Source organism: Saccostrea echinata, unplaced genomic scaffold (genome assembly GCF_033153115.1).
Source record: "Saccostrea echinata isolate AGI-Se365-2 ecotype Australia unplaced genomic scaffold, CSIRO_AGI_Sech_v1 ptg000051l, whole genome shotgun sequence".
NCBI lineage: Eukaryota > Metazoa > Mollusca > Bivalvia > Ostreida > Ostreidae > Saccostrea > Saccostrea echinata.
The window spans coordinates 6,527,059-6,540,402 of record NW_026889800.1 but is presented as its reverse complement, the minus strand read 5'-3'; the positions used below and the strand labels follow the sequence as shown (position 1 = coordinate 6,540,402).

Below are 13,344 nucleotides of genomic sequence, written 5' to 3'. Positions count from 1 at the left end.
TTAAAAAAAAAAAATCTATTAATTTCAATTTCTCTTTTTTCTTTTATTAATTTATTCATTCTATCTTCCCACAAATTTTTATTAAAATAGAGAATTTGGTGTTATGACTATTTAATTGTCATATACAAATTTAAATTGAAAAATTCTAAATTTTTGTAGAGGACAATTCATTTGGCGATTGAAACAAGGGAATCTAGCTTTTAATAATTACGACTCAAATTACTATATGTATACGCCCCCGAATTTGACTAGCCAAGCAATCATAGGCGTCGGAACCGGGGGGGGGGGGGGGGGGCTAGGGGGGCTAGCTTAGCCCTCCCCCACTCTTTTTTCAAAGATAGACATAATATAGGCATTGGAAATTGGGGCTTACCTTTTTCCTTTGGTTTAGCCTCCCCCCCCCCCCACTTTCAATTTGCTTCCGACGCCTATGGCAATGCACTGAATTTGTGAAATCTTAATGTCACAACCATTTTCATAGTATTGTAGCAGGATTTGTTGGTACATACATGTATTTTATCTGGAAGATGAAAATTCTTTAAAGGAAAAGAATGACTTAAATTTATGTAGCTTAGTAATAATACATACTGGGATTAATTGTGCACATTGTCAAATATTGTGTTATACGTGTTTCTTCTTTTAAAGTCTCGTAAAGTTGAAGGGAAACTGAATTATCAACTTTTCAAACAGTGTAGACATATATTATATAACTTATATTGGTATTGTTTCTTTTTTTAAATATGGGTTTTTTTAAATTTTATTATTATTCTTTTTTTTTTTATTTATTTTATTTTTTAAGAAAAAAATATGTAAATTGACATAGTAACAAAAAATTATACATGTGATTTATTTCTATTCTGTAACCGAATATTTCTTCCTTACAAGTATTTCTTGTGTAGTAAAAAGCAAGGATGCATCCCTTACTTAGACCTGGTACATTTTTTTTTTAGCTGGGTATCTATTATTAGACAATATTTTGTATTCCAGACTTTCTAAAACTTGTTATATTTCTTCTGTGTACATCACAAAATTAACAATATGATTGTTGAGCAATTGACCAATATTTACACCAAGTGAATATTTTCTCCTTTATTTCTTACAGTTAAAACCAAATTGCTTCAAACATTATCTGAGGCAATGAGTACAATTTACATTTTAACTAGTTAGATCCTTCTGTATCTCTAAACATGGAAAAATGTGTTTAGAGTCAACCTACAATGTAAGTTGTGTACATTTAACATCCGGATCGATGATACGTATACTTTCACCTACTTTATATTAATAATTCATACAGATATAAATATGTATACAATGTGTATATTTCTTTGTTTTGTTCAACGAGGTATGACGGCTGCAATCGTTGCAGAAAAAAGAGGTTATGTATTTAATTTCCTTCAATGTTTAAATAAACAGCTGATAAACAGGGCATATTTCAACAATGTCCCTTTCTCTGTCTCTGTTAAACCATGCAGACATGTGGTCCTGCAACGAACAATCTTCATAACGGAAAAGGAGAATTCTACAATACAGAAAAAGACGTGCGTGTTTAAGTGAAAGGAAGATACACTTTTATGAAATACATTTATCTGATTTCAGATATTTACAACAAATCATTCTGACCGTATATTAGTATCTTTACGTGAATTTTAGTGATGTTTGCCACGTGCTCCCAACCTGCAAAATGTTTGAAAATTAAATCGTGTAAAATGTATTATTAAAACTTTTTACATTGCACATATATATTTGCTTCAAATAGTACACTCTCAGAAAAATGCTGAACACTAATGCTATGAATATTAATCTAAGGCAGTTGTCTGTTATATTGCGATGAAAAGTATACTGAGTATATATAGGAAACATTCTACAGTAGTATATCAAAAGAGGTCTTAAACTTCAAAACTCGGTAATCATAAATGAAAGACAAGTTGTGAAAAGAAACATACCTCCATTGAGGCTTTGGCGGGGCTCTTGTCTGGGGAGGATAATTTGGATGCCTAGCCACCGAAGAGAACGGAGGGACTGTATACTTTTGAAGGTCGGACTGACGAAGCCTCGTTTGCAGAATTTCCTTATCCCCTTCAGTGCGGCGTAAATCCTGTTCTAGTTTCTTGTTCTCCTTTTTTAGTTCTTCGTTTTCTTTTTCGGACTCGCTTAGTTGTTGTGATAGTTCGTTTTTGTCTCTCTCTAGCTCCTCGATCCTCAACATACGATCCTTGACGTCACCTTGGAGTTGCGTCACTTCCTTTGTATGCTTCACTTGTACTTCCTTTACCTGCTGGTTTAGGGCTTGGTACTTAGATTCCAGTTCTTTTTTCTCCAACAGAACGTTTTTGTACTCCCCGTCTAACCTTACCTTTTCTTTGTTTACGACTTTAAGTCTGTGTAGCCTCTCCTCGTGGTCACTTTTTAAGGTCTCCATCATGGCTTGTAATAATTTATATTCATCCTCCTTCTTCTCTAACCTTTTCTCCATTTCCTCTTTCTCTTTGTCCTTTTTCTGTATGGATCTGGAGTTACTCTTATTTTGTCTCATCAAATCTTCTCTCAGTCCGTTATTTATTCTTTTCAGCTCCTGATATTCACGTTCTTTTTCTTCCAGTTTGCTCTTTAAACTGTCAACAGAACTCATCAGATCATCCAAACGCGATGACAGTTCACTTTTCTGTTGTCGAAGTCTTTCGAAATCATTTTGTAAATGTTTATGTTCTCGCTGAAGCAACAACAATTGGTCTCTGTCTTGTTTTCTTTCAGATGCCAAATTTTCACGAATGTTGCGCAATTCGTCTTTTATTTCCTCTTTCATTTTGTGGAGATCCTCCTGGCGCACTGTGTCGGTACTTTTCGAAGATGAGGCAGAACCTTGGCCCCCACTTTTCCCTTCTTTATTCGTCTCTGTTGTGCAAACATCAGGAACCTACGCAGAAATTAAATTACTTTCACATATGCACTTGACAGTGGAAATTTATGTTATAGAATCATACATCGCTATAGAATAAAAAATCATTGAATTATTTCATAAATGTTTTAATATAGTACATGTGTATTTCAAATAGAATAGCATGTGAAGAATCGATATTATACTTAATCTTTGCGATTTGTTAACTCTACATAACAACTTTTATAAAATTTGAGAGTTATTAAAATTTTAAGTAAGCTACTTACCCTGGGGTGTGTCCTCGAATGATCACAACCTTTAATGAAAAAATAGGAGAGGGAAATGAGACCAACATAAATTCTTAACCAGTATATCAACCTTATTGATAGACTTTGAATTACTTATTCATTAAAGCAAAGAAAACATAAGTCAAGGAGGTAAAATTAACATCAATCGATACCAATGTCCATATCATTGATGAACTTTAAAATGGTATCATATGGTTAAATATTTTTGAAATTCATTTTGTTTTGTTGCTTTATTTAACAAAAAGAATCAGGACAATGCATTTAAATTAGTCAAGGCAGTGGATGATTTCCCCAAAATAGAAATGTTTGTTTATCTACAATGTTGGATCTCGGTTTGTCTAGTTTATTGTACAAGTATCAATTTTTATTTTTCCTTTTTAAAAATCAAAATATAATTTCTTTAATAAATTTGTTAATGGTATATTTTGGGGTTAAGGTCATATGCAACATAATTCTTCAAGATACTAAAAAAAGTCATTGTACTATCAACGTTCAATGAAAAATTCACAAAGAATGGCCAAACATACAGCTTTAATCGGTATTTCTTCAAAATTTGCTTTAGAAAAGGTCCACAGCATCAAAGGAGTCACACGCAATTGGACCTCTTCAATTTCAGGAGATTAGGGGAAAAAAGCTCAAAACTACGTTGCGTATGTCCCTCATTTGACTGTATAAAAGCCTTTACTTGCGGAAGTAAGTTATGGTTAGTAATATTTGAAATCTAAATAAAATTTGAACTGAATTCCATTTAAAAGTAATGGAAGAAAATTCTCCATACAGACCATCTTTATGAGGAATCCCTTCTAATTCGTCGGCAACATGATGAAAACCGGAGTTTCTTAATGCTTTCAGAAAAATCCCCAGAGCTCCTGACTTCTGTTTCAGAAGTATATACATGAATTCCTCCATCTTTTCTGGCTCGCTGATTGGTCGATTTTTGATGTCCATCCATTGGTCGGGCGTGATGAGTCCTTTCTCTATCAGTGGGTCCACCACGTCTGAGAGTTTGACGTTCCGTTTGACCTGACCCCAATTTGAAACAATCTTTAGTTCGTCTTTGTTATTGTTGATGATTATTTTTCTGTTTTTATCCATGACCACTGAAAGACAGTGAAATGTCAAATTGGTTTTAATTGGTTTTTCACATACTTTGAAATCAATTTGTAAAATTTTCTTATTTCAAGTGAAACGAAATATGGAGATAACGAACAGTATTCAAGCTTATAACGTCCATTCAAACAATATAAATCAGGAGCAGAGCAAAATTGATTTGTCTAGAGTAAGCTATTGTAAATGTTAAGGTATGATAGATAAAGATGTTAGATTTTTTTAATGCCTTGAAACAACAATAAATCAAGCGTCATATGGAAAATAAATTACGGTATAAGATACTTACAAACTGAAAAGGACATTCCCAAAATTTTAATCTTGTATCTGACTAGTATGTTACAAAATTCTTTCTAATGAATTTTGGCAATCATCCAGTCTTTGAAACAGTGTACTTGTAATTTCTTTGTCCCAATCACTACTTAGTCATTTATATTGTTAATGACTGCACCAGATCCACTTTTGAAAAAATTCCCAAACATGAGAAGTTCCGCAAATTACAGTGATAGAATTGTTAATAGCAGATTTCAGAACATATGTTGTGACGTCTTATTCAAAGAACAGAATTCTCAGATGTCCGGGCAATGAATGGTAAAAATTAGAGATATTGAACTCCAAATGTGCATGACTCATAACTTTACTTGTATGTGAGAAAAACATGGCACACAATTTGTAAAATTTACTTATTTCAAATGAAATATGGAGATAACGAACAGTATTCAAATTCAAAAGTCCATTCAAACAATACAAATCAGGAGCAGAGCAAAATTGATTAGTCCAGAGTGAGCTATTGTAAATGTTAAGGAATTTGATAGATAAAGATGTTTATTTGGCAAATTACTTAAAGGTATAAATCATTTTTTTGTTATTTCTTTGTATCATAAATTGCTTAAACAGGCTTGATCAGAAATAATAATATGATGAACACGATGACGCAAAACTGCCTTTGATTCATTCATTAAGTATTGATTTTAGCATACTTAGGCCATGAAGAAACCATACCTGCATACCAGTTCTTGTTCGAAATATTCGTATATATGGTTTTATGTTATAAAAGTTATTTTTCAATTAAATTCTTTTCTTTTGAAGAGTTAGTTGATATAACTGTGGCGTCTTAAGCTTCATAGTCATATATTTATGCCTCTAATTTACATATATACATATACACAAAAGGACTATGGAATGTAAATTTAAAAGAGTGATATTACAGATGCACTCAGCTTAAAGCGTATATAATATTCCATATGTCCTTTAAACAATGAATCAAACAAAAATAATGACAGAAATTACAAATGTTTTGAAATTTAATATCCTACAAAATTGTAAAGTTTTAAAACCCCGCTGAAAGGGGGAAACAAAGGAAGTGCTTCAGAAAATATTTTTTTTTCTTTATCTGATTAATTAAGTATAAGGCAATTAAACATGCAAGATTGAATTTATTTTAAACGATTTGAGTAATTACGCTTTTAACCAAATTGTTCAGTTAGAAAATAAATAGAAGTGTCACTGAAGTGTTAGATTCCCTGACCCTTTGATCTTTCATGTTTCCGACACAAGCCCATGGTACATGATATAGCATTTTATTGTAAGAGCAAGATATAGCTGTATGTTTAATTCAACTGGCCACGTTGAGTAGGATTTATTGTGAGCATGTAACATTCATTTTAATATCATAAATATATAAAACAACTGCTTCAATAAAGATGGACCTCGGAAATTTTCGTATCTTATGATTGGTCATTTGCAAAATAACTTCGTTAAAATCGTTGTGATTCTACCTAAACGTACGCACAAGTACTCTGAAATTGATATTGAAAATATACTGGAATTCCTCATTGAAATATTTATCTTTGAAGACCTGGGCCCGTTTTGCAACAGAACGACTAAGACCAAAATTTAGTTAATTGTAAAATCTTGCAAAACGAATGATTCAGTTAAAATTGTTTACATAAAAATATCTTTCTAAATTATTTTTCTAAAAGAGGAAAAAAAATTCAAATAAAGGTAAATCAGAAAGTTATTTGCATAATTACATTTTGGCCTTAGTAGTACGTTCTGGGCCCTATTTTTCACCAAAAAAAAAAAAAAAAAAAAATCAAAATGTAATTTTGCAAATTACTTCCTAATTTACATTTATTTGAAAATGGTTTTCATCTTTTGCTGTGGCCTTCACTTCAACATTTCGATATCTGTTGTATCAATTTACAATATAAATTTTAATTCACACGTTGAATCGGTATATACCACTGAAATTGAATTATAAAAGACATCACAAAGTGCGACATCTCTGTTGCATATTTGGATCTTTTACTTTAAAAAGGCATTGATGGCATAGTAAGTACACTCTATGACAACTTCGACGACTTCAAATTTTCTATCGTCACCTTTCCTTATTTATGTAGCAATATATCAGTATCACACGTATATGTTGATATCTGTCCCAGTTGATTCAATATGCAGAATGCATTAGCATGTTCTGCGTGCGATCAATATCCTACATAGACTGGCTACTGACAAATAAGTTGATGATAAAAGTGTTTCAAATAATCTTGGCTAAAGCCAACATTCCGTAAATTCTATAATCTTACAATGACTTTCTTTGCAAATACAACCTGTCGTTTTGTCAATTGCTGACTGACATTTTTAAACAAATTGTAAGGCCAATAGTTTTGTTTTGATTTCCTACAGATTACTCTTTATACCCGATCTAGACAAAGGGCTCACAGCGGGTGTGACTGGTCGACAGAGAATGCTTACTCCTCCGTGGCATGATCCTGCCTCGATCAATATTTCCATTGATTTGTTTTCGCTCAGCTTTCAGTTTTAAAATTTAATTGGGCTACAAGTTTGGCTTTCCAAAAAGCCTGAAATGTCATCTCTTTGGCTTCATTAATGTCACAGAATAAACAGTGGAATGTTACATTATTTTCTCAGCCATTACAGGCAGTAGTATCGTTTTTGAAAAATTGGGGGTGGGGGTGGGGTGGAGGACAGAAAAAAAAAATTGACGAATTATCTGAACTATCTTTGACAGGGGACAAAAGGGGCTATCCAAACACAACAATTTCATTTCATGGAAGGAGGGAATACAACTTTTCCAACAAACATATTTTATATTATAATACATTCCCATGAGATGATTTGACGTACCATACTGCAACAAAAGGTGGAAGAGAGGGCAAGATTGCGCCTTTTCAATGTTTGGGGGAAAAAGTGGAAGGGGGCGACCCTTCTGATGCTACGTGCCTGTATTATTTTACCTGTTATAAATATGCTGTATTCATTTTAAATATATTTTGTATAAAAAAATCTAACCACTGAAAAATATTTGTAAGAATTATTTAAAGTCATATATGGCGATTTTTTTTATAAGTTCAGACTACCTAAATTAAAAAAGATCTTTCTATTTGTTTTATTACTTTATATAAAAATAGGACTTTCCTGTAAATCACGTAATTTAAATCAATCACATTTCAAAGATATTAGAAATTTAAACAATAATCGATTTATTTACCAATTCCGCATTTAATTAACAGACAAAGTTAAAATTTTTAAAAATAAATCTAACTATGGAAAGATGAGGTTATTCAAGTTCAAAATCGGTGAAAAATGTAATTTCAACGTAAATAACATATATCATGTTAAGCTACACTCAATCTCGTATTTTTATTTATTTTTTTTTTTTAGCTCAGATACGCCATATATAGCTTTAACAATTATTCCGAAAGGAGATGGATAAAAACTTAGCCTTCCTTTTGACTTTAGTTCTTAGCCGCCTACTACGGCAGCAAAAGAGTTTTAAAGCGCCAACTTAAATTAATCTGAACCTCAATTAATTCCAAAAACTTTCCTTATTTTCCTTAATCGTATCCTCTGAAGTGACTTGGCCATCGAGCCACTGGGACATCCAGGGAAAAATTGAGACACTCCTGCATCATGACCTTCGCTGCCCATGCAGATTCATGTTCTAACGCTATATTATGTATAATATACATGTAAGTACATGTATACGCTCCTAGGAAAAAAATCATGCATAGTAAGGTAATAAAATTGAAACGTTACCATTTAAAATTAAGTATTTGCACACTGAAAAGAACCCAATCTACCAACATCGATTTTATAGGCTGTTCCATGAGACACACATTTTATAATAAGAATACGAGGAGTGATTTTTTTTTTTATACTTTTTCTCATTGACAAAAAACGCAAATTAGAATAGCATAAATGATAACAGTTGCTTTGTTTATTAATTCTTAAAATCTGAGCCAGGTAAAGAAAATTGTATCTTTTCATAATTTTTTTCTTCGGGGGGGGGGGGGGGGGGGTTAAATAAAAAAGAATAGTGCACACATCCGAGAAAATACTCATAACGATTCTTTATGATCTTTATTCCAAGGCCTGCAGCACTGAGTTACTTAAATCAGAGACATTTATGCTTCTGCCTAAACTGTGCTTTTAGGTAAAATTTCTTTTCTTCGAAATTTATTTTTTTTAATAATTTCTGTTTTATTTTTCCATATACGGCAGTAATCATCGATTTACTAAAGTTCACATAAAAGTAAAGTATTTGCCATTGTATGTATGCATTAAATGTTAGTTGTTATTTAAATATTTTCACTGTTTTCTTTCGTCAGTAAATCTTGGATCCACGCCTTGGCCTATACATTCAATATGCCATGTTTTGTGTATTCTGACCATCGTTTTACGCAATAGCCTAGATACAATGTTTATGTGTATTTTGAAGACCCACCACTACCCAAGTGATCCTACCTCTATTACCCTTAATGAACCCTGTGTAGTTTTACTTTAAGATGGACCATTTTGTTTAATAATAAGACAGACTTTGGTTAATTTGTTTACATCTCTATATTTAGAAATCGTTGTCATCATCAGGTCCTTTGCCAGACCACCAGCTTATCAATGGCAGCTTACACTAGGACTTCACTTCCGAATTCAAACTTAATATGTCATCTCCCGAGGGAGATGACAATTAAACTTGATTGATTTTGTTATCCGAACATTTCTTTCTATTCAAAGTTTGATAATAAAAACATGTCTTAAACCAAGATCGGTTTTCTAAGAAGATCTATTCTTATTTATATGTTTCTCATTGTCTTGCAATAATTTCGGTATTTTTTGTGTTAAGGAAATATGGAGATAACGAACAGTAACCAAGCTCAAAGGCCATTCAAACAATACAAATCAGGAGCAGAGCAAACACGGACCTCTAAAACATCAAAGGTGGGACCAGGTGCCATGGAGGAGTGAGCATCCCCTGCCGCCCGGTCACACCCACCGTGTGCTCATTGTCATGATCGGGAAAAACAGAAAATCCGTAGACTATTCAGTGTGTAAATAATGGCCCAGCAAATAGTATGAAAAAGGTCAATCAACATTTGACTTAATGCTGACAAGGTCATTATATCGACCATAGAACTTGCGAAATGCATCATATGATGGCTTTAAACGAGACTGTTGACATTCTTGTTTCATCAACTTTTTTATCGATAACTTGCCCTGTTTTAGAAATTGGTCGTACGTAGAGCATGCTCTTGCGTTTGAATCAACTGAGAGACATAAACCCCATATGCAGGTGATAAGGGTATATTGCTAGATAATTAAGGGAAGTTGATGATTGAAAAGTTTAAGTCATTACGTTTATTATAAAGCTTGGTTATTACAAGTTACCATTAACGTCCCTCTCCAGTAAAATATCCAAATATTATACAGATGTGTCAGAATCTGTGGTATCCTTTATTTCAATCTCTTTAGGATATATCAGTCGGATATATCAAGTTGACATATTAATGGAATGAAATACGGAGATAACGAACAGTATTTAAGCTCAAAGTTCATAAAAACAATACAAATCGGGAGCAGAGCAAACACGGACTTCCAAACACATCAGAAATGGGATCAGGTGCCATGGAGGAGTGAGCATCCCTTCCGACCTGTCACACTCGCCATGTGCTCCTTGTCATGATCGGTAAATACGGGAACCGTCGACAATTCAGTGTACAAATAATGGCCTAACAATTAGTATGAAAAACGTCAGTCAGCATATGACTTAATGATAGATAGTATTTGCTGACAAGGTCATATTGTATCGACCATAGATTTTAAACGAGACTGTTGATATTCTTATTTTATCAACTTCTTTGTCAATAACTTACCTCGTTTTAGAAATTGTTCATTAGTAGAACATGCTCTTGTGTATGGAATCAACTAAAAGATATACACCCTATATGCAGGTGATAAGGGATATTGCTGTATAAGTAAGGGAAGTAGACGATTGCAAAATTAAAGTCATCACGTTTATCATAAAGCTTTATTGGTAGATTACAATTAACGTCTTTTTCTAGTAAAATATCCAAATATGAAATAGATGTGTCAGACTATGTGGGATCCTCATTCAAGCTCACTGGGATATATCGTGTCGACATATGAATGGAAATAACTATTGTTAATTGATAATACGTAGTCGATACATAAGGCCACAACAAGAGATTTCTTTTTCTCATGTATACGATTTTTAATAAATTCTGCTTCATATGAATACAAAAATAGGTCTGCTAACAACGGGGTGCAATTGGTACTAATTAGAATTCCAACAGATTGTTGAAAGACTTGGTCTCAAAAAACCACATGGATATTGTCAATCAGATACTCAAGCATCTTTTTAATATCAACTTCAGAGTACCTGTGTGTACTATCAGAATTTTTTTTTAACAAAATAATTTTGCAAATGACCAATGACAAGGTAAGTAAATTGACGAGTTCCATTTTTAAAAGAAAAACCTGTCAGTGATTTTGGTAAAAAATTGTGATTTCAAATTTTCCAAAAGTTCCTTAGAATTTTTAAGTATCCACATCTGATTTACATCATTTCTCGAATATATTGTTGCACAGTACTCGTGAAGTTTCCCTTCACTGCTTTTAATATTTTAGTGAGGAGTAAAGAAAGAGGCTTGGTAGAACATTTACTGGAACCTGCTATGTATCTTTGTTTGTAAGGATTTTTATGAAGTTTCGGAATCCAATATAAATATTGTAATTCAAATTCATTTCGGTTGCTGGGGAATTAAAAATATTCAAAACTGAAATATGATTTAGAAGAATTTCCTTCTTAGAAAGGGAGTTATGGGTATAAGTTGGATTGAATGGAAGTAACTATTGTTAATTGATAATACGTCGTCGAAAATTGACTAAGTACAGTTTAACTAAGTACTACAAAGAACATTCATTCAAAAATGCATCTTATCTTTTCCTCACGCTTTTCCTAAATAGCATTGTTTTTATTTCCAAAATGTGCATATACCAAGGAACTTTTAGAAAATTTGAAATCAGTGTTAATTTTTTTTTCCAAAATCAAATTCATCAAAACTTACGACTTTTCAGTGCTTTATACAACCATTCCACACGAGAATTAAAGTTCAGGATTTTTGACATAATAAGCATCTTCTGTTTCAATAAAAATGGGACTTAAAAAAAATTTACATACCTTGTTTTGTCATTAGTCATTTGCAAATTATTTTGTTTTAAAACAATCTGATTGTGAATAAAAGTACTCCGAAGTTGATAGTAAAAGATGTTGGCATATCTTAATGACAAGATCTTTGTTTGTTTTTGTTTTGTTTGTTTGTTTGTTGTTGTTTTTTTTTTTTTAAGATAAATTCTTCCAAGAATCTGTTGTGTTCCCCATAGGTACTATTTGCACCCCGTTATTAGCAAACCTATTTTTGTATTCAAATGAGGCAGAATTTATTCAGAAACTTTCTAATGACAAGAATCTGAAGAACCTCAGGTCTATTGCTGCGCCCTTCAATTCGACATTTAGATATATCGACGACGTTTCCTCAATTTATAAAGAAAATATTTTCATTCCTACGTTGATTCGATATACCCCTTTGATTAATTGATTATATGTTGTTTTTCGTCCCATTCGAGAATTTTTCATTCATATAGAGACGTCACCATATACCGGTGAAGGGCTTCAAATTTTGAACTCTACTCGGCACTCAGGGCCATTGAGCAGTGAGGGATCTTTATCTTGCCAACGCCTACCGTGAGAGGGGGCCTCGGTTTTTAAGGTCTCATCCGAAGGACCCGCAACTTTCACTTCAAAGTGCCGAGCGCATGGCGAAGAAACAGTTGCTACCCATTTTTTTATCGACTTAGGTCAGTCGCGGCCGAGATTAGAACTCACGACCTCTCGATCACGAAGCAAGCGTTCTACCGACTGAGCTACCGTGAACGGTATATATCCCTTTGAACTCGAAATAAAAGACATTACAGAGATTGGCACATCTGTTTCATATATGGATATTTTCTAGAAAAAGACATCAATAGCAACCTTACAACATGATATTAAAACATGATGACTTCAACTTTTCTATCGTCAACTTACCTTTCTTATGTAGCAATATACCATTATCACCTGGATATGGAACTTATGTCTCACATTTTATTCGATATGCAAGAGCATGCTCTACGTACAATATATCTCCTTAAACAATTTCTAAAACGAGGTAAGCTATTGACGAATAAGTTGATGATACAACTTGTTGATTTCTAAAACGAGGTAAGCTATTGACGAATCAGTTGATGATACAAGGATATTAACAGTTAACAGTCCCATATAAAGTCAATATTTCGAAAATTCTATGGTCGATACAATAACCTTGTTAGAAAATACAATCTTTCATTACGTCGAATGTTGATTGACGTTTTTCATGCTCACTCCTCCATGGCAACTGATCCTATCCTTGATGTTTTTAGAGATCCGTGTTTGCTCTGCTCCAAATTTTGTATTGTTCCAATGAGCTTGAGTAATGTTCGTTATCTTCATATTTCACCGGGATTCTTTTTGCAAACTTGCTTTTTATTTTAAGAAACTGACGATGGCAAAAAAATGTTAACTTCTCTTCAGCTTGGTAGATGAGCAATACTAATAATGCGGACTACTACAAATTTAAGTAACCAACAAAGAAAACTACTTCACAAATCTCATTAAACCATCTGATGTGTCATGGTACTGGATTCCGGGGCTATTAG

At 33.0% G+C, this 13,344-nt stretch overlaps 1 protein-coding gene across 1 annotated transcript; it reads right to left on the bottom strand.

Moving 5' to 3' along the window:
• Positions 1–1,628: 1,628 nt before the first annotated feature.
• Positions 1,629–4,630, bottom strand: LOC133203510 (trichohyalin-like). Its single transcript, XM_061339285.1, has 5 exons — positions 4,580–4,630; positions 3,966–4,283; positions 3,163–3,191; positions 1,944–2,914; positions 1,629–1,674 (listed from the first exon to the last, which is right to left on the bottom strand). Exons 1-5 carry the CDS (start codon positions 4,593–4,595, stop codon positions 1,647–1,649), a joined length of 1,362 nt encoding a protein of 453 aa, XP_061195269.1. The 5' UTR covers positions 4,596–4,630; the 3' UTR covers positions 1,629–1,646.
• Between the last annotated feature and the right edge of the window lie 8,714 nt (positions 4,631–13,344).